This window comes from Mixophyes fleayi, chromosome 1 (genome assembly GCF_038048845.1).
Source record: "Mixophyes fleayi isolate aMixFle1 chromosome 1, aMixFle1.hap1, whole genome shotgun sequence".
Lineage (NCBI taxonomy): Eukaryota > Metazoa > Chordata > Amphibia > Anura > Limnodynastidae > Mixophyes > Mixophyes fleayi.
The window spans coordinates 88,995,937-89,023,021 of record NC_134402.1 but is presented as its reverse complement, the minus strand read 5'-3'; the positions used below and the strand labels follow the sequence as shown (position 1 = coordinate 89,023,021).

Genomic DNA, 27,085 nt, shown 5'->3' with positions numbered 1-27,085 from the left:
GTACGTCTTTTACTGACACCTCCAAAAGAGCCAAATCAGTGACTGAAGATAACACTTAGTTTGAAGAATAACTTGGGCAGTCACATAATCCCGAGGAGACTTTAAGGAGGGTATCCATGAGTGCTATATGTGAATCTGAGGTTTCAAATTCCGACACTGTAATTATAGAGCAGCCTCCTTCAAAACGTCCTCAACCGTATGGAAATGTGAGGAAGGTAGTAGTAGTATTAGTGCTGATGATGATTTACACCTAGAAATTGAGAAGGCTACTAAGGAAGATGAAAATGTGCAAGATGATGAGTGGGGTAATTGTGGATATGAAAATTAATGAGATAATGAGGAGGATGATGATGATTGTGTTGAAGTAAGTCAGCTACCAGTGTTACCACCAGCAAATGCCCATAATAAGCGCATTATCATGCCGGGGCATAAGACAAAAAAAGCACCTCTTCTGTTTGGAAATATTTTATCCAATCCCAGACAACATTTGTCAAGGCATCTGTAGCTTTTGTCAGGGCAAAAGCTCTATGTGCAATAGAGGTAGGTACATTGATCATCTAGGCACCTCCTCCCTGTTATGTCATTTGAAGCCAGTTCATACAAGTCGTGTTTCCAAACGAGGCAAATTGTGTATAGTAGCAAGCAGCCCAGCATCAGCTACCAGCCAAATGGACACAAACTTGCAATCCTCACCAGTATCAATACCTTCATCATCAACCACCTCAATAATAGTACATAGTCCAGCATCCAGTTATCAAATTCCAAGAAGACTCCCCTGGTGCAATCCATGATTCTTAGACACATCCTTGCATGCTACAGCTGTTGCTGCTGCTGGGGGGGGGGGGACAAATCTATACAGAAGGGGAGCAAGACGAGTAAGCATTTTACACAATTCTCTGTGAAACAAGTGTTAGCAAGAGGAAACAAGTTTGACAGTCAGCATCCTGTTACACACAGATCACTAAAGTCATGACATCTATGCTAGCATTGTATGTGCATCCAATTTCCACCATCAATGCATCAGGTTTTAGACGATTAGATGAGGTCATATGTCCAGGCTATCAAATTCCATCTCGATTCAATTTCTCCAGAACATCAATTACTTAGCTGTGCTGTGTGGTTTAGCAAAAATTCAGTCAGTCTCTAGAAAATGCCATTGTACCGACAGTCCACTTAACTATAGATATGTGGACAACCAGTCCTGGTCAAAACTCTGGTTTCTTAGTGATAAAGTCTGTATCTGTTGGTAGAGCACCCCCTCATTAAGATAAACGAATTCTTATAACTCTAATATGATTTAATAGAGGTTGGTCCTCCTCCTTGTGCATTTACACACTCTATCTCTGTTCAATATACTTACTGAGGACTTTCTATTGTGTTATTTACATCTAGAGATTACAATTGTATCTCTGACATTTTATCCATTAATGGATATATGACACGCTTACTGGAGGTATATAACATGAATTAACTTAGATGCTCATTGTGCATTTAATATAATAATGGCCAATTTTAATTTGAGAGATTACTTACATAGATGGTGTGAAAAGTGGAATGAGAATATTGATACCATCTTTTCAGGAATGGGACATATGAATATTCAATCTACAGAGAACAGTTGGTATGATGATCTCAATAGCTTACAAATTTTATTACGAAAACAAATTAAAAGATGATGGGATATGACCACCAATGAAAATTATCTCAAACATTCCTTGACACCTCGGGGACTACGTTCTAAGGTGTACCCATTCTATGAATTGGCTACAATGGATTTAAAAAGGGAATGGGAAAATGTTCTCTTAAAATGCTCTAAAGAACTTATTCAGATCATTAAAACATGACATGGTAATCTTAGATGGCTACTCCAAGGAAATTGAACAAATGAGTGGCAGATTGAAAGATTTAGTAACAGATAACTCATTTGACAAAAGCAAAAAAGATCTTGAGCAAATGATCATGGATAAGAAAAAACTGAAATTTAACAGGGATAAACATGATTATGCCACAGGCAACATCTTTAAATGGAATAGATCACATGATAATAAAAGGAAAGAAAGGAGAGATCTCTCCATTAGTTATGATTCCTCTGAGATTGAATTTTCTGATAGTGATTCAGATAATAAAGGTCATACCAAAGGAAGGTTTAAATTCAACTCTAGGGGGAAAATGTATCAAGCTGACAGTTTTCCGGCGGGTTTCAAAACCAATCAGATTCTAGCTGTCATTTATTTAGTACAGTCTACAAAATGATAGCTAGAATCTGATTGGTTGCTATAGGCAACATCTCCACTTTTCAAACCCGCCGGAAAACTCTCAGCTTGATACATTTACCCCCAGGAATTTTTTACTGGATCCCCAAAGATCTCAGGAAAGAGTATCCAGCCCCGTTTCAAACAGATCAGGAGGGGAAAGAAGAAATCTAAGGGACAGAAATATGTGGGTTTGGATATCCGACCGGTATATTAGACATCAGGAACGAAGGAAATAATTTCCAATACATCATTACAAATTATCAACCTTGCTAATAAAATTCTTACAGACCAACATTTCAGTCTACTCAGTTGCGGATTAACATTTTCTCCCACAAAACATTTTGATAGGATTGGATGGGAGAAAGATCTCCATTTGTTTTTTCGGAAATTAAAATTGGCTAAATTTTTCAGTAATACCAGCAATACTGATGATAATTCTGCTATCTTATATCATGATCCTTGCCGACTTGATACCATGGAAGATCTGGATGCTTTAGATAATCTAGAACATCTTTTACTTTACCAAAATGATATGCTAACTACTACACAGGAGGATCCCAAGGAAGAATCTAGAATTATATGTCGTAAAAAATCTACTTTTTTTCCCAATGACAACAGTTGTTCCCAAAAGTTTTTGAAAATATTGTATTGAAAGAACTGGACAAATTACAAAACCACTTAGGTAAAGTAAAAGAAGATAATCTCACTAGAGATGAGAGGAAAGCTCTAAAAGAACTAGAACTCTGGGATGATGTTATCATCAAGCCCTCCGATAAGGGGGGCAATGTGATTATATGGCCAATGGACATGTATATTCATGAGGCATCAAGACAGCTTGGTGATGTCAAATTTTACAAATGTCTATTCTCCAATCCAACCGAAGATTTAAAAATTTCTTATCATGAAATAATACATAGAGCTCTAGATAAGGGGTTATATGTAAAACTGAATTTGACTTTTTGCAAGTGGATAATCCTCGGATTCCCACTTTAAATTTGTTATCCAAAATTCACAAAAATAAAATATTACCACCGGGTAGATCAATTTTATCCGGCAATGGTGGCCTTACTGAACAGGCCAATATTTTTTAGGATACTCACCTAAGAAAACATGTTACATCACTTCCTTCTTATATCAAGGACACCACAATGTCCTTAAATTGGTGGATGACATCACATTAGATAATGATTGTTGGTTAATAACTGTGGATGTTGAATCCTTATACACTAGCATAGAACACAAGGTGGGTATCGATGCAGTCAAATATTTTCTCAAATCTGAAGCAAATAATGAATTCAATGAATTCTTGATTGAACTTTTAGAATTTATTCTCAGGAGGAATTATTTTGTCTTTTCCGATATGTTCTACCTGCAGATTCGGGGCACGGCAATGGGAGCAGCTTGTATCCCAATATTTGCAAACTTGTATTTGGATCAATAGGAAAGAGAAACGGTTTTCCATGAAAACTTTCAGATGTATACTGACCAGGTTGTTACCCGGGTCAGATACATCGACGACATTTTAATTTTTTGGCAAGGTGAGATCAATTTATTTAAGGAGTTTATTGAGATTCTAAATGATAACAACAATGATCTCAAACTCACATATACAATGAGCCAATCTTATATCTACTTTTTGGATATTATGATTATAAAGGGAACCAATGGAAAATTGAAAACTGATCTGTTCCTTAAACCAACAGCCACTAACTGTATTTTACATAATCAAAGCACTCATTTTCCCCCGGTATTGAACAACATTCCCAAAGGGGAATTACTCAGGATTAGACGCAATTGCTCTAACCTGAGTGATTTCAAAATTAGAACTGAGGTACATAATTTGAGGCGATAGAGCCTTATTTAGTTGGAGAAGTACCAATCTGAAAGACAGATTGGTAAGAAGTCATTTTGCCTACAGAAATAATATTGATACAATCATAGGATCTTTGAGATGTGGTAATTGCAAATTATGTAATTATATGTTCAAAATGACTGAATTTTCAGATCGCTATGGCAAAGTATATCGAATTAAGAATTATATTAATTGCAAAACCAAGGGAGTCACATATGTTCTAATGTGTCCATGTGACATGTTATATGTGGGCAAAACCAGCAGGATGCTCAAACAACGAGTACTTGAACATATTGGCTCAATTCGTAATGCTTAATGTGACAATGATTGTTGACAGTTGACGTTTGTAGCTCGACATTTCCTTCTTCGACATAAATGCAATCCAACAGATTTAAAATGTTTTGGAATTGATAAAATAAGTCTGGGATCAGAGGTGGAAATATTGAAAAACTACTGTTGCAAAGAGAGAATAGATGGATTTTTGTTTAAAATCCTCTTTCCCCATCTGGTCTCAATGAAAATAACAGCTTTGCTAGCTTTCTTTGCTAAGGATAACACTTAAGTTAAGAGAATGTCATACTTCACAATTTACAATTAATGGGCCATATTAATATGGTGCCATCAATTTATAATGGATATACTGATCTAATATTGACATTTTTAATTATTGATGTCTTATTAATAACTAATAACTAATATTCCACTAATTCAGTGTACAAAAGAATGTGTGGTCTATTGTTTTAAACGTAATTTTTCTGGGCAATTAATACAGTAAATCATTTGAATATATATGAATCACAAAAATAAAAAATAAAAAAATAAATATAAAAAAATGTAAATAAAAAATGAAAAATAATAAATATATACAAACAAATATACAGGTATAGGTATTGGGTAACACATTTGTATATACTGAATATGTTACATATTTTATTTTATTTTATATAGGGTTATTTTATAAGGGATTCTCTAGTCAATGGTGATTTTACTTTGATATAATGTTAATACCTATAATAATTTGATATGTTGGCACAATCAACAATTTGGACAGTTGTATTGATAACTAAACATACTTAGCATGATAATTATGTATATGCACTTTCACTTTTTTCCAATTCATATTTTATTCATATTTTTTATAACAGTTTTTCACTTTCGCTTAGTTTTGACATTTTCATTTTTTGTTATGGCTTATCTATACTTACCACTCATTTTATATCACGTTTCATTATTATTTGGTTTCACTGTGTTTTCACTTAATACTCATCATTTTTTTCACATTCATATTCCCAGTATTAACCTTAAAGCTTTCCAAAGATTTTGATTGTGTTTTCTGTATGAATGTTACATTATCAAATTTATAACTGGCTTATTGTGACTTGTCTTTATTTATTCTTTACTACTTACCTAATATTTATTTAATGTTTACCTTGAGCATTTTAGTGATCTACATTTTTATATTATATATGGGGGGTTTTATATTTCATTTTTATTTTTGCATTACTCATATTATTTTTGTAATTTTATTTTTTTTCATATATACTTGTTTTCAATGATTCACCTAATACCTGTTAGGCTGCCGGTCTGATAATAAGCTTGCAGAACTTGCGGAAAAATTCTTCGCCTATAGCAGCCGCCTTTCCCGTAGAGCTTTATGCGCTCACAGGTACTCAGATGCCCCCAGAACTTAACTCTAGATGTAGTGCAACTTTATTAACAACACCGCAGCGGCAGGGCCGGAGAAGGCTGTACAGATGGTAACTGATGGTCAGACGTAAGCTGAGGCCAGGGGTCCGAAGAAAACAGGGTAGTCAAACAACACACCAAAAGGTCAGGTTCACCAGCATGAAAGCAGAGTCCAGAAACAGAGCAAAAGGATCACAAGAGGAGGTCCAATAGCAGAGAAGCAGAGTATCCACAGGAACACTGGGACAAACAGGAACAGGACAGGAGCAGGTCAGCAACAGACAGTATCCACGCTATAACCGGCAGGGAGGCTAAACCCTTCCTACCTTAAATATATAAGACAGCCAATCAGGAGCAGAGAATGAAATGGCATAATAAGCCCCCCATGTGTGGCTTAATGACTGTAATAAGTGCTAATAGCCCGCTGGCTTAGTAGGAGTCTTGGCGTAAAAATTGACAGCTCGGCATCTGGCCGATGCCCTAGCAACGGTTGGGTTGAGAACCGGAAGTGACGTCCCGGTTGTCATGGAGACGTCCGGGATGCCAGTGACAGAGGGGAGTTAGTCGCGGCATAGCCCGCGGCCACCACGGCTCGTAACAGTACAGTTAAGAAACCTCGACATGCTGGTTTCCTGGAAAATTGTTTGAATTTCTTTTTGATAAGCATGTTAACATGAAGGCGTCTTCGTGGAACCCAGGACCGTTCCTCCAAACACTGATTCTTCCACTGAACTAGAAAGTAGATTTGTCATTGGACTTTTTTATAATTGAGAATTTTTTCGATTACAAATTCCTGACGTCCATCCAAATTAGGTGACGAGTTCCTAGGGACTGGAGACATTGAAACTGAGTTGAAACTGAGTTGAGTTGAGCAGAAAACCGGTTTGAGAAAGGAGCAATAAAAGGTGTTTGGAATCTTCAAGGAGAAAGGAAGTTTTAACCTGAAGGCTACAAGGTTAATTTGTTTGATGATAGTGAAAGGTCCAATAAACTTAGGTCCAAGTTTCTTACAGGGTTGTTTGAGTTTGATGTTGCGAGTAGAGAGTAAGACCTTCTGACCTACTTTAAAAGAACAAATCATACGGTGACGGTCAGCAAACATCTTGGACTGAAATGAGGCCTGCCTCAAAGAAGATCTTTTTTCCAAATAATCTTGAGATCAGCGGCTGTGGAACGTTTTTCCGGGAGACCAAAAGAACTGAGCGAATACAGAAAATTGGACCTAGGGTGAAACCCAAAATTTCAATAGAACAGAGAAGTATGAGTGGAAGAATGACATGAGTAATTATATGCAAATTTGTGGAATTCTGAGGTGTACAATCATAAGAACTGTTCCAGGGATTGATTAACTTTTTACGTCTGTCCATTAGATTGTGGGTGGTATGTGGATGAGAGGCTGATATTGATCCCGAGGAGGGTACAAAAGGATTTCCAAAACTGCGCAACAAATTGGGAGCCACAATCAGAGACAATATCTGTAGGGAGACCATGGAGCCGAAACACATGTTGAGCAAAAAGTGTAGCTAGACTACGTGCACTGGGAAGTCTAGTTAACGGTATGAAATGAGACATTTTACTAAATCGGTCAACAACCACCCATATAGTGTTATGCCCTGCAGAAGATGGAAGATCTACAATGAAATCCATTGATAAGTGCATCCAAGGTTTCAAAGGAATAGACAACGGGACAAGCTGGCCTGAAGGGCAGTTCCTGGGAATCTTGTTCCTTGCACAGTTTTCACAAGATAGAACGAAGGTCCTGACAACTGAGGATAATGAGGGCCACTACACAGAACGAGAGAGGATCTCCACTGTCTTAGAGATACCAGGATGCCCGGCCGTCTTACTGTCATGAGCTTCAGAAAGAACTGCTTTTCTTAAATGGATTGGAACAAACAAACGGTTCACTGGAGTTTCTGTGGGTGCTATCTTTTGAAATCTATGGAGGGTGACCCCCAAGTCCTGAGTTAATCCAACATGAATAATAGATGGTGGAGTAATAGGCAGTGGTTCAGAAACTGGAACATGATGTGAAATGAAATTCCTTGATAACGCATCTGCCCTGATGTTTTCGGAACCGTGTCTGTAGGTAATAATGAATTTAAAGCGGGTAAAAAAAGAGCACCCAGCGGGCCTGTCTGGGGTTCAACCTTTTGGCAGATGCGATGTACTGAAGACTTTTGTGATTGGTTATCACAGAAATTACATGAATGGCTCCTTCCAGTCAATGGTGCCATTCTTCAAAGGCCCATTTGATGGCCAACAGTTCCCGATTTCCTACATCATAATTGGTTTCAGCGACAGAAAATTTACGCTAGAAATATGCACAAGGATGTAAACGGTGAATATGAGGGTCTTTCTGGGAGAGGATAGCGCCAGCTCTTACATCAGAGGCATCAACCTCTAGTACAAAGGGTATATCTGGATTAGGGTGTCTGAGAACCTGAGCAGAGACAAATGCCTTTTTGAGGGCTTCAAATGTGGTTACTGATTGAAGGGGCCAATTAGTGGGATCCATTTCCTTATAGGTAAGGGCAACAATAGGGGCTACTAGATCTGAGAATCCACGGATAAATCTTCTATAATAATTCAAGAAGCCCAAGAATCTCTACACAGCTTTGAGGTTATTGGGTTGTACCCAATCTAGAATGGCATGGACTTTGGTTGGGTCCATGGAAAAACATGCAGAGGAAATTATGTACCCCAGGAATTACACCTTCTGTACCTCAAATTCGCATTTCTCCAACTTGGCGAAAAGATGGTGATCACAAAGTTTTTGGAGGACCTGCTTAACATGACACTGATGTAGAGACAATGACTGTAAATATCACAGGATGTCATTAAAATACACGACAACAAATTGGCTGAGAAATTCACGGAGCACTTTATTAATTAAATCTTGAAACACTGCAGGCGCATTACAAAGACCGCAGGCATGACTAGGTACTCGTAGTGGCCAGAATGTGTGTTGAATGCCGTTTTTTATTCATCCCCCTCTCTGATGCAGATAAAGTTGTATGCTCCGCGGAGATCAATCTTGTTGAAGATGGTGACAGTCTTCAGTTGTTAAAAAAGCACAGAGATTAGGGGAAGAGGATAGGTGTTTTTAATCATGATTTGATTAAGACCCCGGTAGTTGATGCAGGGTCGCAATCCACCATCTTTTTTTGATACAAAGAAGCATCCGGCTCCTACTGGGGACTTAGAAGTCCTAATAAAGCCTTTTTCCAGATTTTCCACTATGTACTCCTGCATGGCCTTGGTTTCTGGACCAGAGAGATAGTACAACCTCCCTTTGGGTAGTCTAGACCCTGGAATCAAATTGATTGCACAATCAAAGTCACAATGTGGAGGCAGAGAGTCAGCAGCTTTTTTAGAGAACACATACCGGAACTCATGGTATTGAGGAGGAAGCTGCTCAGACACTGGTTGCAAGATCCGGAGGAGCAAGGTCAAGCAGGACTGTGAACAGTAAGGGCTCCATTGAGTAATCTCTCCTTTAACCCAATCCACTACGGGGTTGTGGAGGGAGAGCCAGGCATGGCCAAAAATTAATGGAACCGATGGACAATCAATGAGGCAAAATGACAGGGCTTCTGAATGAAGAACACCCACGGTTAACTGCAGCAGAGGAGTCTCATAAACAATTTTACAACCAGGCAACGGATTACCATCCAGGCCACAAACAGTGATAGCAGAATCAAGCTTCACAGAAAAAATCCCAGAGGAATGAGAAAACCCGATGTTCAGAAAGTTGCCAGCGGCACCACTCTCAACAAAGGCTGAGACAGCCACAGAACAAGCACCATGAGTGATGCGTGCAGGAACTAGACTGCATTTTTGGAGGAGATGATTTGCAGACCTAGGCGAACTTCCCCCTCGTTCTCTAGGCATGCTCTTTTCCCGATTTGTTAGGACAGGAGCGAGAAAAGTGGCCCTTGATGCCACAGTAGAGACAGAGGCCTTGAGTCTGTTTTCTATTCTTTTCCTCAGACGAAAGACGGTATGCTCCTAATTGCATGGTCTCTTCAGAGTCTGTTGATACAGGAATAAAGGTAGATGAAAAAGATGGTTGCTCCTTTTCTGCCTTCCTCTCCTTGATCCGTCTGTCAATTTTGATGGCGAGCTGCATGAGGGTATCCAGAGATGTTGGAGTACTGTACAAGAATGTCCTTGATCTATTCTGACAGCCCTAGGCAAAACGGACTACGTAACGCCGGATCATTCCATTCGCAGTCTGTAGACCATCGTCTAAATTCAGCACAGTACTCCTCAGCAGAGTGCCGGCCTTGTTTCAAGGCCCTCAGATGAGCCTCAACGGAGGTCACTCTATCCGGGTCATCATAGAGCAGACCCAAGGCATTGAAGCAGGCATAAACAGACTGCATTATTAGACTTGTTGGGGCCGGATAAAAGGCACATGACTGAGGATCACCCTGGAGAAGGGAGATGATGATAGCGACCCTTTGCTGTTCAGAACCGGAAGACCGAGGTCTCAGACGGAAATAGATCTTGCAGCTTTCTTTGAAATTCCGGAACAGTGCTCTGTCCCGGGAAAACTGGTCCAGCAAATTTTATTTGGGTTCTCCCGCAGGTGCCAAGGTGACTTGTAAAGTCCTAGAGGCTTCCTCTTGTGCAGAGAGCTGATGCGATAATCCCTGAACCATATGAGACAGGGTCTGAATTTGACCAGCCAGGACCTGGGCTGGAGTTGGATTGGCTCTGTTTTCATCCATCCCGAGGAGTTCCTCCTAGAATTTTAGTGCCAGTTATAATGATATGCTGCCGGTCTGATAATAAACTTGCAGAACTTAAGGAAGAGGTCTTCGCCTATAGCAGCCGCCTTTCCCGTAGAGCTTTATACGCTCACAGGTACTCAGATGCCCCCAGGACTTAACTCTCGATGTAATGCAAGTTTATTAATACACTGCAGCGGCAGGGCCGGAGGAGGCTGTACAGATGGAAATGGATGGTCAGACGTAAGCCGAGGTCAGGGGTCCGAAGCAAACAGGTTAGTCAAACAACACGCCAAATGGTCAGGGTCACCAGCACGAAAGCAGAGTCCAGAAACAGAGCAAAAGGGTCACAACAGGAGGTCCAATAGCAGAGGGGCAGAGTATCCACAGGAACACTGGGACAAACAGGAACAGGAAAGGAGCAGGTCAATAACAGACAGTATCCACGTTATAACCGGCAGGGAGGCTAAGACCTCCCTGCCTTAAATACATAAGACAGCCAATCAGGAGCAGAGAATGAAATGGCATAATATGCCCCACATGTGTGGCTTAATGAATGTAATAAGTGCTAATATCCCGCAGGCTTAGTAGGAGTCTGGGTGCACGCGCCCGGCTGCACTGTGTTGCCGTGGGCACAAATAACTGACAGCTCGGCTTCCAGCCTTTGCCCTAGCAATGGTCGGGCTGAGAACGGAAGTGACGTCCCGGTCATCATGGGGACAGCCAGGACACCAGGGACAGAGGGAAGTGAGTTGCTGCGGTGCCCGCAGCCGCCGCAGCTTGTAACAATACCTACATGTTTTAAGATGGGTTACAATTGACAGTAATAACAGCGCCCCATTTAAACTTACCATAATTAGATTTATTAAGACATTTGTTATTTCTTAATTTGGATTGACTAAGTTGCCCTGTATTCTTTCTTTATGCTCATTGGTTACATCTCATGTCCATCTAATTTATCCGTTTTGTGATTGGTGAGCGTTAGTATAAAGTACTTTCAATCATAACAATCTTGTTATCCCTTGATAAAGCTTTGGCGAAAGTACGCTGGGCGTGCGTCATGACGCTGTTCATGAAGTTACAAACCAGGAAATAATACCCGCACAGCAGCTATGTAGTCGATATTAATGACTGGAAATGAATGTTCATGCTATGAAAACTAACATTGGAGCAAAAACAGCTCAAAATTACATTGTTTTACCAATTTTTCACAATTTTTAATTAAATCTAGATTCAAAACCAAAACCTTTCACGATTTTTTTTTGCAAAACCTGTCACAAAACCAAAACACGAACACGTTTTAGAACCAAAACCACATACAAAACCAAAACACGGGTGTCAGCGCACATCTCTACTTTATACCCATCCAAATGGTAGAGAAAAACTGGAAAAAATAAATAGAGAAGAAGGCTCATTGATTTTTAGACTAAAAACACTAGAGCAGTGTTTCTCAAATCCAGTCCTCAGGACCCACTGACAGTGCAAGATTTCCAGGTGACCAGTGAAATAATTATACCGCATGCTACACTGTGTCAGTCAGTAATGAATACACCTGTGCTCCAGCAAGGAGATATGGAAAACATGTACTGCTAGGGGGGTCCTGAGGACTGGATTTGAAAAACACTGCACTAGAAAGAGCATGTCTGCCTGAATATAGATTTTGAAATTAAGTTAATACTTAAGAAATTACCTATCTCATCTTTATCTGAATGAATACTCCAACGGCTGAGGTTTAGTTGGAGACTTATAGCTTAATATTAACAATAGTAGATATGGTACCTGCCAGGGGAATATTTTACCAAGGTCCATTACCCATTGTACATTGCATACATGTACACTTTAATTATTATACTTAACAAACTGTAGTAGTACATATCTCTGAACTGTATATTGTTTCTACTGTTTATTTTATTTTATTTTATATTATGTACCTATAAGAAGTAGTCGTGACTAATTAGCAAATTGTACTATGCAATATAGGTTGTCGAAGTCAGTAAATTGGATAAAGTCATTTCAATTAAAATCGAGCAAACTTGGTTGTCTTTGTCTGAAAAGATGCGTATGGCACGCTACGGCGTGGAAGGGTGTACGCAGCCGCAACACGTGGCAACAACAGTATTTACGCTTTTACATAAATTCGCACCAACACGCACATTTGTAAAATAGTACACATTAATGGTAGTTGCAACACATAGTTATTTATGTCGAAATATAGTAGTGTTTATGTGTAATATTATAAGTTATATGCATGTTAGTGATACATATGGTTCAGGTTAAAAGAAATGTGTCATGTCTAATATCATATTAATCCCCTCTACATCAGCAGCTGTTCGGTGCATTCGGCGAAGAGATCGCACATTGCATACTCTAGTTATTGATGTTAGGGAATAAACCTTTAATATGATATTAACTGTCAAATGCAAATGGGCTGATTGTAATTGGAGTGTGGCAGGAAGAACAGAGCAGATTGGCGGGAAGAACAGAGCTCATCCCCTGGAGAGACCCCCAGCCTATGATGTGTAACCCCCTGGACCCTCCTGATGCCTGGACCAATAGAAGCAAGCTATACCACCTGCATTGTTTCACTGTATCTCTGTTTGCATATAAGCAGTAGCTCTCATGTAGTGTTCAGTCACCTAGACCACAGACTTCAGGACTGAATGACTGTACACTGGATCCAGAGCGCCTGCGATAAGTAACGGCTGTACTTATTATTATTTGGCTTGAATATATTCTGCTACTTTTTGAGAAAAATATTTGTGCGTTGGAAACACAAATCGAGATTCGACAATCGTTATTGGATAGCGACAAAACGCTCATAACAAGGTAAATGTGGATACATATATAAATGCAGGTCAACTCTCACACATACAGCCTCACCTTCTCCCTCCTCGCCTAAATCACCTCTATTTACTATTGTGAATTCTCATAATTGTCATTATCTCAATATTTATAAGGGTAACCCTGGACATTAACTATTACATTAGTTCTTAAACTGATTCACTGCTTATCCTTGTTGATACCCCCAATTCTTCTTCACACACCATGTACATTTATGTTAATCCATATATAGACATACAAAATGCTTAATAATAGCTTGATATCAATTCCCCATATGTATGTGTAACATCTTAATATTTTGACACACACGATTGCATGCTAATATAGGTCGGCACACAAGAAAGTCTCCACCCACCCCCTTCCCTCATTAATACTGCCAAGTCGATATTACACTCTGTCTCAATGAAATTGGTAACATTTCTCAAATTGTCTCCCTAGTCACGTGGGTGTTTTTGATCTTTCTTTCACACTTGACTTACTGATGTGTGATCAGTATAATTACACACAAACTCATTCAGCATATTTGTTAGGTAATTCAAGGTTTAACCTATGTTTATTAAACAAACCACACAATTAAATAATGAGAACCACTTCATTATTATTCATATAATGCAAAGTTGCACATGAGGATCGCATTTGATATACAATTACCACATGTGCATCATCTTCGAGCTGCACCTTTGAAATTATCCAAAACATATATAGCACAAATTACATACAATAAACCACATGTGTAGGCATTACACTGCACTTCTGAGCATCGTTAGCACATGTGGATTGCAACTGAAACATAATTAGAAGGAAATTGAAGTCATGAGAGATATATTGAGAGAATTGCCATGACCCTGTACAGAAAACCTTCCCTTGGCATACTATTATATATATATTATATACAATATCCTAATTAGTGGCAGATACATATCTAAGCCAGTCTCTAAGAGCACATTGGGGTCTATTTATGAAGCAGTGAAGAGCCTAAACTCTGGCAAAAGTGCCGGAAAAAGGGTCTTTTACTGCTTTGACACATTTAACAAAGCAACCTTAAGCAACCTTCAGCTGTTTAGCACCGTCCCCATAGACTTCTATGGGGATGGTGAACTGAATCTATTCATCAAGAGGTGTCTCTTCAATGGAGCCTGTCCCTTTCCTGACGAAACAACAGTTTCATTAGAGAGAGGGATTTTCACCAAAGATCGCAACACAGGTAAGTATTCTTGAATAGCAGCGGTACATCTTTCTATATTTCTGTACTTCACTATGTGCCATTTCTCTACTTCTAATAACATGCAGCCACTCATACCCGAGCAATCCGGGGGGACCCTTCTGCTGGAAAAAGCTGAACAGGATGAACACCGCAGCAGAATATGCATCCCAAATAGTCATGGACCAACCAAAACAATTTCAGCAATATGAGGCTTTAACCAGATCTCCTAAACTTAACAGCATAAGCACACACCTTTATTCATTTCATCCAACAGTACTTCACTATTGAGGACAAGGACAGATTGCCATAAAGACTGTTGTATTTTGAGGACCCTGTTGCACTTGTTAAGAAACACCATTTGTCTGGACTTTTATGAATGGACAATATTCTACTATTAATAAGAAGTTATGAACTTTAAAATATTTACTTGTTCATACACACACATTGTATTATTTAGGATCGCACTATGTAGCACTATACAACAAGGGTAATTTTCCTCCCTTTCCTTTTTTCGCTTTTCCTTTATTCTTTCCTTTTTTTTCTACTATTCTTCACAATATAGACCTGATCTACCCATCCACAACCTAAGGCACAAATCTGTCACCCCAACGTAACCACTACAACAAATATTCAAATATCAGTGCAATCAGTATCCTCTGTTTATTCTGTTTTGCACACCCCGATCAATCTGTACTTTACTTTTTTTTTACTTATACATCCCTAGTCCGTGAATTGAGCGCTGAACGTTCCCTGTTTTTCAGCTGTGAACTTGACCACAACTATCTTTTATTGTATACTGCACTTCTGTGGCAGTTTTCTCACTCTTTATTCCTCCTTCATATATCAGACTCTGGGGTCTATGCATCAAAGCACGATGCACATTAAAACGTAGAAAACAGCTAGGCTGCCGGTAAGTAGGGACATTAGCTCGCAGGGAAGATGACACTTTGCCAGGGCTTCCAGAGTAGCCCCAGCATGATGCATTCAAGTGGTGCTTAAATATGAATCTCTGCGATTTGCAGCGTTGCATATTTAGTGGCACCGCATCTTATTGATGCATAGACCCCCCTGTCTCTGGAATATATTTGCTGACAGTTGTTATCTGAGTGCAAGGTTTGAGCTGAAAGTTTATTTGCTGTTGCCAGGATCCTGTGAATTTAGTTTTGCCCTGTCTGTTGCTGTGATATTATTTGATACATTGGATCTGTTGCTTCATTATGTGTATATCAGGCTTTTTCCTATGTTGCACCAGTGCCCACTAGCCTTTGTCAGAAATCCTGCACTACTATTACCTGTATGATCTCAGATGCTGCAGACTGCCGCGATGTAGAATTGATTCTAGAGTACAGGTCTGTTTTTACTATTTGTTTACTATTTTGTATCACTACCACTAGTTGGCGATCCTCTTGTTAGCCCCGTATAATATAGCTGAGGCCACTAGCAACAGGGGTCAATATATCTGGGTAAACACTGTCAATGCTGCAGTTGTTACACTTCCATTCTGAAGCTGTAGGTTTGAAAGAACAAATTAATAGTTTGTTAAACCATCACATTTAAAAGCTTACATTGAGGAAGTGGAACAATGTGCTATCACAAGGTGTTGACTTGTTAATTAATTGTCCAAAAGGGGAATGCTACACTTTGAATACTCAAATATTCTCTTGTTTAATATTGTGTAAAGATTATCCCCCCATGAAGAACAGGAGCTCCAAGTTGATTTCACATGTGTGATCTTACACAAAAGGGTTAAATCTGAATGCAGGGTAAAGACAGTAAATGTTGAACAAACTGTGTGGATAAAAGAACAGGGTTTAGAAGAAGGGGAACCAACCAGAGGTGGTGGCTTGGGGCCCAGGTGCACTGCTGCTGTAAGGGTGAATGATGACAATGATTCTGATGTTTAATATTTTGCTCTTTCTAAACTGTTGTCTATGGCATAGGGGGGGGGTGGATTTCAGTAGAGGTTTGAGGCACAAACATGTTTTGGAATTAGTTTTCACCACTGCCAAAAGTATATTATTTATGCAGCCCCACAATCATCATGGTGCATTGCTGTGTAGGTGGCTCAGCTGGAAGACAAAAGTTTATTCCCTCAACACCTTTAACTTTCTCACCAAACTGAGCCTACTTCCAATCAGCAGTGCCAATCCCAATTGAGGTAGATGCTACCAAATGATAAAGTACCAACTAACAATTCTCCAAGGAGCATTCAAGAATTCTCTTGGTTGTTGAAACATATATACGGGACATGTGCTCCAAACGAGCTACTCATTTTTTACAATATTGCTAAATGTGTAAATATAATTGTTCAATCATATGCATCAGCTAGTTCATTTATGTTGAAAGGAGATTTTTTGGAAATTTAGAAGTGGCGTTATGAAAAATGTAAGAAAATGGCATTTGATAGTTTTACATTCAAGCATTAGGAGAAGTGGTGGTATGGCAACCACTGTATAGCAGCCCACTTTGACCACAGGAAAGGATAATATACAGCACTGCTTGTGGTAAGGGGCCGGCTGGTAAATTTTAGCCGGGGGAGAGACTTGTCTCAGCAGCCTATTAGGGACATTTTAAAGGAAAAAAATGCAGGTAGCCCAGTGACCCAAACCAAATTAACCCACTATAGTACCGTCGCGCTGCCCCCAGCTCAACCAGCCCCTGCTTGTGGTTAAAAGGAAAGTATTAATTCCATAGCACAGTTGTTGCCTTATTAAACAGTTAAGAGAACTCTAAGATAGGGCCTTGGGAAATTATCTTGTACCGGACTATCTTTTAAAAAAAAACAGGTTCTGAGCACTTCAAGGGGTTATGTTGTTTTAATATCACAGTTAACAATAAACCAAATTAAGAAAAAGAAAATGTAAGGTTGGGTTCTCTGGGAAAAATTATGCAAGGTTTCTTACTTTTTAAACTGACCACTTTTATACAACCTATTTTTCTACTAGTAAAATGTCTTTGCACTATATGTATGAAGCGCACCCAGAAGTATTACCACTAAAAGTGTACATACATGACAGATCCCTCACCAATCTTCAGTCAGATGGTGAAATTTGACGGAATGGTGATTCATGTTGTGTGTGCTGCTTACATTGTATGCTATGAAAAGCAACTTCAAGGCTGTATCATATATTAAGTGCTGCCTCCTTGTTAGACACTGGATTACCATCTGTTCTGACCAGGCATATAAAATCTAAAAATATACTTTTATTAGCTAAACCAGTGGTTCCCAAACTTTTGCAGTTCGCAGCACCCTTAGAGTCTCCAATTTTTTTCAAGGCACCCCTCCAAAATAATTATTGAGCAGTCCTGTTTTAGTAGTAGTTGCGTCAAAAAAATGTAATAAGTATTTAGGTCAGGACATAAATACTTATTTAGTTGTATGCAAAAATCCCCCCTCTGCATCCAGACACTCTGCCCTCAGGCACTCTGCCCCCTCTGCATCCAGACACACTGCCCCCTCTGCATCCAGACACACTGCCCCCTCTGCATCCAGACACACTGCCCTCTCTCACACTGCCCCCTCTGCCCTCTGTCACGCTGTCCCCCTCCTCTGCTCTCTGTCACGCTGTTACCCCTCCTCTGCCCTCTTTCACGATGTCCCCCTCCTCTGCCCTCTCTCACTCTGTCCCCTCCTCTGCCCTCTGTCACGCTGTCCCCTCCTCTGCCCTCTGTCATGCTGTTCCCCCACCCTCTGCCCTCTGTCACGCTGTCGCCCTCCTCTGCCCCTCTCACGCTGTGTCGCCCTCCTCTGCCCCTCTCACGCTGTGTCGCCCTCCACTGCCCCTCTCATGCTGTGTTGCCCTCCACTGCCCCTCTCACGCTGTGTCCCCCTCCACTGCCCCTCTCACGCTGTGTCCCCCTCCTTTGCTCCTCTCACGCTGTGTCCCCCTCCACTGCCCCTCTTACGCTGTGTCACCCTCCATTGCCACTGACCCAGCAGACTCCTTTCTCCCGCAGCTGTCACTGAATATCGATGTCAGTGACAGCTGCGGGAGAGAGGAGTCTGCTGGGTCCCGGCGCCACGCGGATTGGTAAGTTTATGTGCTCTTGGTTTTTTCCTATGGCTGGCTCGCGGCACCCCAGTGACAGCACCGCGGCACCCCTGGGAGCTGTGGCGCACACTTTGGGAACCGCCGAGCTAAACACCAAATCTCTTACTTCATCGTTAGTGATGATTGGTCATATTATTCTGCAGTGTCATAAGTAATATGCATATAGGAAGGAAAATCTCGGTTCTGGTTATTAGCACTAATTGTGCTGGCTACTACACCTGTATACTGATTTTCTACCTGAAGCTACGTAAAACAAGTATCATCTAACTTGCTGGTAATATGTGTCCACATTCTTTTCCATAGCTTTTACTGATGTGCAAAGGAGCAACCTGAAACAAAGGGCTAAGCCAGGACCATAAGGAGGGTGGTGTGGGCGGTGCTGCCACACAGGACACAAGGCCCAGGGGACACAATGCCCGCACACTATATGCAGCCCCCAGATGGTTCCGTGACATTTACAGCAGAGAACATTTACAGCAGAGATTTACAGAATGAGGGGGTAGAGAGGGGGCTGTAAAGGACAGGAGGGGGAAGGGGGGGAAGGGGGGGTTGTGAGAACAGTGCGGAGAGTGCACTGGACACAACAGAGGGAAGAGGGGGCTGCGGGTTGGAGGGAAACGGGTGGTTTCTTTGGAATACATAAATATATACTACAATAATGCAATAAAAACATAATAAGTAATTATAAAAAATAAATAAGTTCTATATTCAAAAAGAAGGAGATGTGTTTATTATTATTATTATTATTATTATTATTATTATTCATTTTTATCTATAGAGCACCACAAAGTGTCCGTAGCGCCTTACAGGAACAAACAATAAGACAGTACAAGGTAAAACAGCACGGTACAGTTAACAATAAGCATTATAACTCAGGAAGCTCAAAGCACAGCTAAAGAGAAAGGCTGAAAGAGTGAGAGATATTTAGCACAAGCTCGAAACCTGTGCCCAAGAGGGTGGGCGTGGCAGACAGGTTAAGAGCCATTTAAAGGTGCAGAGAAAAGCGAGAGATGAGGCAGAAGGTCCAAGAAGGAAGTGGGCTGAGTAACTGGAGAGCAAAGTTAAAAGTGGTGAAAACAAGAGGAGAGAGGGCCCTGCTCAAAGGAGCTTACAAGCTAAAGGGAGGGACAGCAAAACTGAAAACACAAGGGTGATACAGAGATAGAGTCACACGGAACGAGAGAGGAAGGGGGAAGAAGGGATGAGAGGGAGAGGTAGCCGACAAGGTGGGTAATTAAGCGGATAACTGAAGGGCTTTTAAGAAAATGCCGGTTTTAAACTGCACAGATTGGGGGATGTTCTGATGGAGCAAGGGAGAGCGTTCCAATGGAGGGGGGCAGCACGGGAGAAGTATTGAATGCGTGCGTGAGAAGAGGTAATCAGTGGGAAAGAGAGGCAACGATCATTGGCCGATCGCAGTGAGCAGGATGAAGTGTGAATAGAGTTGAGGTTGGAGATGTAGGGAGTAGTGGAGTTGGCGAGGGCCTTGTATGTGAGGGTGAGGAGCTTTTATTTAGAGTTTATTGACAATAATAATCACTATTATATGTGTTGGAAATTTGGTAGCCATTAATTTGACTGTGGGGCTGATGGGGGAAACAGGCCTTTGCATTCAATGAGAAAGCTATTAATCCCGAGTCTGGTGAGGGGTGAAATCTGTTGGTTTATTAAATGCGAATGCTATTAATTTAATATTGGGGTTGGTGGAGGATCATATGCCTGCTTATTAAATGGGAATGCTACTAATATAATGCTGGGGCTGATGATGAATGAAATAAGCCTATTAAATAAATGGGAATGCAACTAATATAATGTTGTGGCTGATATGGTAAGTATGGTATGGGATATGTCTGTTTACTAAATGGGAATGCTATTAATTTAATTTTGGGGCTGATGAAGGGTGAAATATGTATGTTAATTAAATGGGAATGCTATTTATTTAATCTTGGGGCTGGTTGGGGGAGAAATCAGTCAGTTTATTAAATGTGAATGTTATTAATTTAATGTTGGGGCTGGTTGGGGGTCTTGCTCAGAGCTCTAAAATGGCTACAGAATAGTCCAGTGTTAACAGATAGTTTGAGGCTTGCTACAGTCATGACCAAAAATATTGCTACCCTTGTAGTTTTTTCTAATAATGAACCATGGCTTCCAGGGAAATGTTGAAATTAAAAAACGATTGAGGGCTAGATTTACTAAACGGCGGGTTTGAAAATGTGGAGATGTTGCCTATAGCAACCAATCAGATTCTCTCTGTCATTTGTTTAGTACATTCTACAAAATGACAGCTAGAATCTGATTGGTTGCTATAGGCAACATCTCCACTTTTTCAAACCCGCCGCTTAGTAAATCTAGCCCTTAGTATCCACATGTATTTCTTTGGGTTGTAGTGAAATAAAGTGCAAAAAGCAGAAACATTTACTAAGTCTTAGCTTACTCCACACATAAATTAGTAAATGGGCTGGACAAATTATTGCCACTTTTTAGAAATAATTTGACTTCAAGCAGTGGCGGATCCAGGGGGGGGGGCGATCGGGGCATTCGCCCCCCCAGCAGCAAAAAGCTAGGTCCCAGTCGCCAATTAATATGGGAGGGGCGGGGCTAAGCGTGAGCAGGGGGCGGGGCTAAATGTGGGCCAGCCAATCAGAGTGGTCCCAGCCGGCGACCACAATGGGAGGGGCGGGGCCAATCGTGGGCGGAGGGCTGGGTTAACGCAGGCCAGCCAATCAGAGCAAAGGAGGGGCGTGATTATGCAAAATCACCCCCCCCCTCTAAACATAAAGTCTAGATCCGCCCCTGACTTCAAGTAGGTGATTTCTCCTTTAATTTGGAAAACAACTCACCAGTGGTGAGTAGTGGCAGGTACCTGCAATTTAAACATCACTCATTAAATGAGCTTGAATAGAGAAAAGGACTCATTATCCTGTTCCTGTGCCACTGTGTGTACTGCAAAGAACATGAAGAAAAGAAAGAAAGCCAGAGAATTGATAAGGTCAGACAGAAGATTGCAGCCAAGCATGTACAATCTCAAGCAATCTCCACAGATCTTGATATTCTCGTTTCCACTACATTTAATATTATCAGGAATTTGAAGGCCTATGATAGTGTAGCAAACCTTCCTTGATGTGGCCGCAAGTGGAGACTTGATCGAAGATTGGAGGAGGATTATTCAAATGGTACAAAAAGCACCCTGATCAACTGCCAAACAGATTCAAGCTAATGTTCAAACACAAGGGGGTATATTTACTAAACTATGGGTTTGAAAAAGTGGAGATGTTGCCTGTAGCAACCAGATTCTAGCTGTCATGTTGTAGAATGTAGCAAGTAAATGGTAACTAGAATTTTATTGGTTGCTATAGGCAACATCTCCACTTTTTCAAACCCGCAGTTTAGTAAATATACCCCAAGGTATCTGTTGCCAACATAATGAAAGGGGGTTAATTGGTAGGAAGCTCAGGGGCACACAGCTGTTGAGAGATTACTGCAAACACACTTCAAAAAAACACCCAGAAATGGTTCAAGATAAAAAGCTAAACTGTTATGAAGTCTCCATCAACCAGTCCAGGGGGTAAATGTATCAAGCTGCGAGTTTGCAACTCCAGCGATTTTCTCAGGAGAGTTGAAACTCGCCGATGTATGAAGCTGAGATTTCATGCAAAATCGCCAGAGTTGTGCTTCTGTCAAAATCGCTGTTTGCAAAATTGCCAGTGATCAAACTCCCGACTGTTTGCCACTGCAGCTATACAGCTCTCAAATGTATGAAGCTGCGAGTTAGCAAACTCAGGAGAGTTTGCTTCAAAACACGCCAGATACAACATGCTGCTTGATAGCAGCGTGTTGTACAAACACATCACTGTTATACTGCCCTGGCAGTGTTAAAATGGTAAAGAACAGATAAAAGTTGAAAAAAAAAAAAAAAAAGCGTGAGGTCCCCCCGCTATTTATGCTTAACCCTAGTGCTGCCTGACTAGTGCTGGTCCCGTGAAAATCGGGGAAAAATTTTGCGTGGGGTTCCCCCGATTTTCACTTTACCAGCACTAGGCAAACCAGCCAGGGTTGGCGGCACTATAGCAGGGAGACGCGCAGCAGGGGTCCCCCTGCCATAATGACTAACCAACCCTAGACTGTTCAGCGCTGGGCTGGATTCCCTAGGGAGTGGGGTCCGCTGAAAAAAACGAGCGCCCCCCCCCCCCTAGAAAGAACCAGCCCAGTGCTGATAGCACTAGGGCTCTTCCTACCACCCCTGGGCTGTGGGTAGTAGGGTAATACGGCGTAAAGTAGTAAAAAAAACAAACTGACACCAATTTTGTTTGTGGAACTACAAGTCCCAGCCAGCCAGGTTGCCAAAAACAGTGTGGCCATGTTGGTGCTTGTATAACTACAAGCACCAGCATACCCACGGCAGCCAGGGCATGTTGGCACTTGGAGAACCACAAGTGTGAACATACCCTGACATCCCTGGCTTGCTGGGCCCTGTAGTTCCACAAAGAAAAAAGTTTACAAAGCCACAACACCCTCTTATAAACCACATACATTTGTTAAAAATAATAAAACCCACAATAAAGACACTAACCACCCTCTTTTAAACCACAAGTATTTATTAAAATAATAAAACCCAAATACTTACCAATGATGCCTTCTTTCTTGCTCCAATGTCACTTATTATTTGTAAATCCATCTTGCCGGCTTGCCCCAGTCCCAGCCATTTGTACCTCCATAAGGGAATCTTTGCCAACAGGAACTCTTCGCCCAGAAGGGGCACATATTTGTACATCCCGACTCTTTAGTGTTGCTTGAAGATAAAAAATAAAAAAAAACAGGAGCCGCCGCAAACACCTCCTACCTAGTAGGAGGTCCGTTTCGCAATGCTCTTACGCTGTTTGGGTAAGAGCTAACTACTGTATTATGGTATTTTCCCACGCTAGTGGGGAAATCACATAATACTGTATCTAGCGCTTACGCAATTAACGTAGCGCATTGCTATGTGCTACGCTACTTGCATAACCTGTAATACAGTAAATACAGGTTACGCAAGTAGCGGCCCAGCAAGCCAGGGATGTCAGGGCATGTTGGCACTTGTGGTTCTCCAAGTGCCAACATGCCCTGGCTGCCGTGGGTATGCTGGTGCTTGTAGTTATACAAGCACCAGCATGGCCACACTGTTTTTGGCAACCTGGCTGGCTGGGACTTGTAGTTCCACAAACAAAATTGGTGTCAGTTTGTTTTTTTTACTACTTTACGCCGTATTACCCTACTACCCACAGCCCAGGGGTGGTAGGAAGAGCCCTAGTGCTATCAGCACTGGGCTGGTTCTTTCTAGGGGGGGGGCCCGCTCGTTTTTGTCAGCGGACCCCACTCCCTAGGGAATCCAGCCCAGCGCTGAACAGTCTAGGGTTGGATAGTCATTATGGCAGGGGGACCCCTGCCGTGTGTCCCACTGCTATAGTGCCGCCAACCCTGGCTGGTTTGCCTAGTGCTGGTAAAGTGAAAATCACGCAAATTTTTTCCCCGATTTTCACGGGACCAGCACTAGTCAGGCAGCACTAGGATTAAGCATAAATAGCGGGGGGACCCCACGCTTTTTTTTTTTTAAAAAACTTTTATCTGTTCTTTAACATTTTAACAGTTGCCAGAGCTCTGGCAGCTGTATGACAGGTCAGTGTAACAGTGATGTGTTTACAACTCACTGTTACAACACAGGAGAGTTTGCCAAACACAGGAGAGTTAGCTAAACTCGGGAGTGTTTACATCGCTCAAAATCGCCAGAGATGACCAGCGATTTTGAACATGAGTGTCAAAATCGCAGCTTGATACATTTCCATTTTTTTAAAAAAAATCGCGGGTAAACCCGCGATTTAAACACGCTGGCAAACTCGCACTTTGATACATTTACCCCCAGATCTAAATCCCATAGAACACCTGTGGAGAGATCTAAAATAAACAGCAGTTGGGAGAAGGTACCCTTCAATCTGGGTGAGCTGGAGCAATTTCCAAAAGAAGAGTGGGCCAAACTGCTAGTAGAAAGGTGAAAAGGCTTTGGCTTTTGGAAGCAGTTGATTGCAGTTATTTGACCAAAGACTGTGCTACCATATATTAAATCTAAGGTGTCAATAACTTTGTCAATGCCATTTCACTTCATTTGAAAGCATTAAATTCAGAATAAACAACAAAGGTTCTAATATTAACAGAAAAAGAAATGTGGAGTCCAAAAACTGTTGTTAATTTCAACTTATGTTCACAGAAAATTGTAAGTGCAAGGGTGCAAATATTTTTGGCCACGAATGTACATCATAATTATGCCGACCTTGTTCTCTTACGCCCATCTGCTGCAGGCAACCACGTGAGGAGACAAGTGCTTCTCAGATAAGGATTGACTGACAAGCTTACATATGTTCAACAGCAATGTAGTGTGTGGATTTTTTAATTCATATCCAGTGGCTGGGTCAGTGATGTTACAACTCAAAAGATTGATTTTTTTTTTTTTAATTTATGTAATATTATAAGGACACTGTCCTAAAAATCTAACAGGTGCTTCACAAGTTTGAAATAGTCATAAGTTAATACAGTGAGAAGTTATATGAACATTTTAATTTTTTGTTTTAGAAGGATTTTCAATAAAAAACAATTTACTTACAGAAAAAACAGAGCAGGCAATTTGTTGAGTTTTCCTAGTTTTTCAACAATCAGAGGAAAGTATTTGTAACAGTCTTCTTCATCAGATGGTTCATAGGTTTTAAGAATTTCCAGCACTGTGGAAACCTTGGGGAAAAAAATATTGTTAAGCAGATGTACTTTAATGAAAGCTGTGCTTCTTTTCAACGTTTTTAAATTCAGTTCTGAATAAATAGCTTTACATGGTGATCATAATTTAAAACAAATCAAGTTTAAATTTGCCAAAACAGTACTCAATAGAGAAGGGCTCCACTAAAATTATACTTGTTCATGTGACTGTTATGGAGCCCATCTTCAAAGGGAATGAGTATACAGGGAAACCTCTATTCTTTTGAGAAATATTAGGAGAAGGTTTATATATGTTCTAAGAAACTGTGTACAACGGTGGCAGTCATATTTCCAATGGAAGAATTACTGAGAATTATCCTGCCGACATGAAAATTCCAACATGGTAAATGCCGGTATTTCAATTTAGCCAACACTGATAAAATACTGGCATTGTAATTGTCGACAGTCAAAATCAGCAATGCCAGGGGGTCCTGCGGCTATACAGCTGGCAGTTGGGGCCTGCTGGGCCCTGTAATGCACCTATGCAAAATGTAAATAAAAGACACCCCACATTTAACCCACAAGATTTTATTAAAGGAAAACATTCACACTTACCAAGTGATGTTTTTCATCTGTACAATCCAAGCTTTTAATCCAAATGGCGATGTTAAAAAAAAATTCTTGTCTTGCAGCTTGATCCCCAAAATTATCCGCCGGAACATGCTTAGCAAAAAAAATAAAAGCAGTAGAACGTCTCTAAACTACTTCGTTACTGAAGGATGTCCCACCGCATAATGAAATCTGACATACGGCAGATCTATTTATAATCTGAGGCTTTTGTCCCCGACAGCGTGGAAAACCCAAGCCAAGCGCACATGAGGAATATATTCGTAGATGAATAAGGATGTAGTCGGAATATGGACAATGAACATGTTGACATTAGAGATGCTCACTGACCCCCGTGTTTTGGTTTTGGTTTTGGTTTTGGCAAAACCGCCCTCACGTGTTTTGGCTTTGGTTTTGGTTTTGGATTCTCATTCCCTGTTTTGCTCACACAATCAACTTGGTGGTGCAGAGCTTTTTAAAAAATGACAGTGACATGCAGGAGATATTTTGCGTCATTTTCGGCATTCTGCAACAGGAGATAGCAGTAGTTGCAAGAACAATAGAATTTGAGGAGGAATGTACTTTAGTCCAGCGCAGTAGAGAATACTTTCCGTGTTGTGCAAGGTGTTGAAACCACCTGTGAAATGTTCAGACACTGTTAGCTTTAGTCAAGTGTTTCCACTAAGTAGACTTTTGGAAAAGCAGCTTGAGAAACTGAAGGAAGGGATGAAACAAAGAAATTCTGCAAAGTATGTCGGACTTGTAGATCAAGTACTTTATTCATTTTGCCAGGATCCAAGAGTTATCTATAACTTAAAATCGGATCAATACACTATGCTTGATCCTAGGTTTAAGAGTTATGTCTCCTCTTTCTTTCCAACTGACTCAGATCTCAGGAGATGCAATGAGCTCCTGGTCAGCAAGTTGACAGATCAAGTGGTACATTACACGACGATGTCTCCTACTTCAGTTTCTCAGGCAACTGCTGCTAGTAAAAACGTAGCTTTCCCAGGAGACCCAGTGGTGATGCAGATCACTCAGCACAACATTTTGACCTCTGGTCTTGTCTAAAAGAATTTCCCAAAAATCGTGACAGCTCTGCCGTAAAATGAACTACAATTTCCACGAGGAAGGCC

At 40.9% G+C, this 27,085-nt stretch overlaps 1 protein-coding gene across 1 annotated transcript in view; it reads right to left on the bottom strand.

The window, feature by feature from the left end:
• LOC142119689 (putative ATP-dependent RNA helicase DDX60) overlaps window positions 1–27,085 on the bottom strand; it is a 388,335-nt gene that overhangs the window by 172,446 nt on the left and 188,804 nt on the right. Inside the window, exon 25 of the mRNA XM_075194180.1 lies at window positions 25,258–25,382. Coding sequence (XP_075050281.1) covers window positions 25,258–25,382 — 125 coding nt within the window. The remainder of the gene's footprint in view (window positions 1–25,257; window positions 25,383–27,085) is intronic.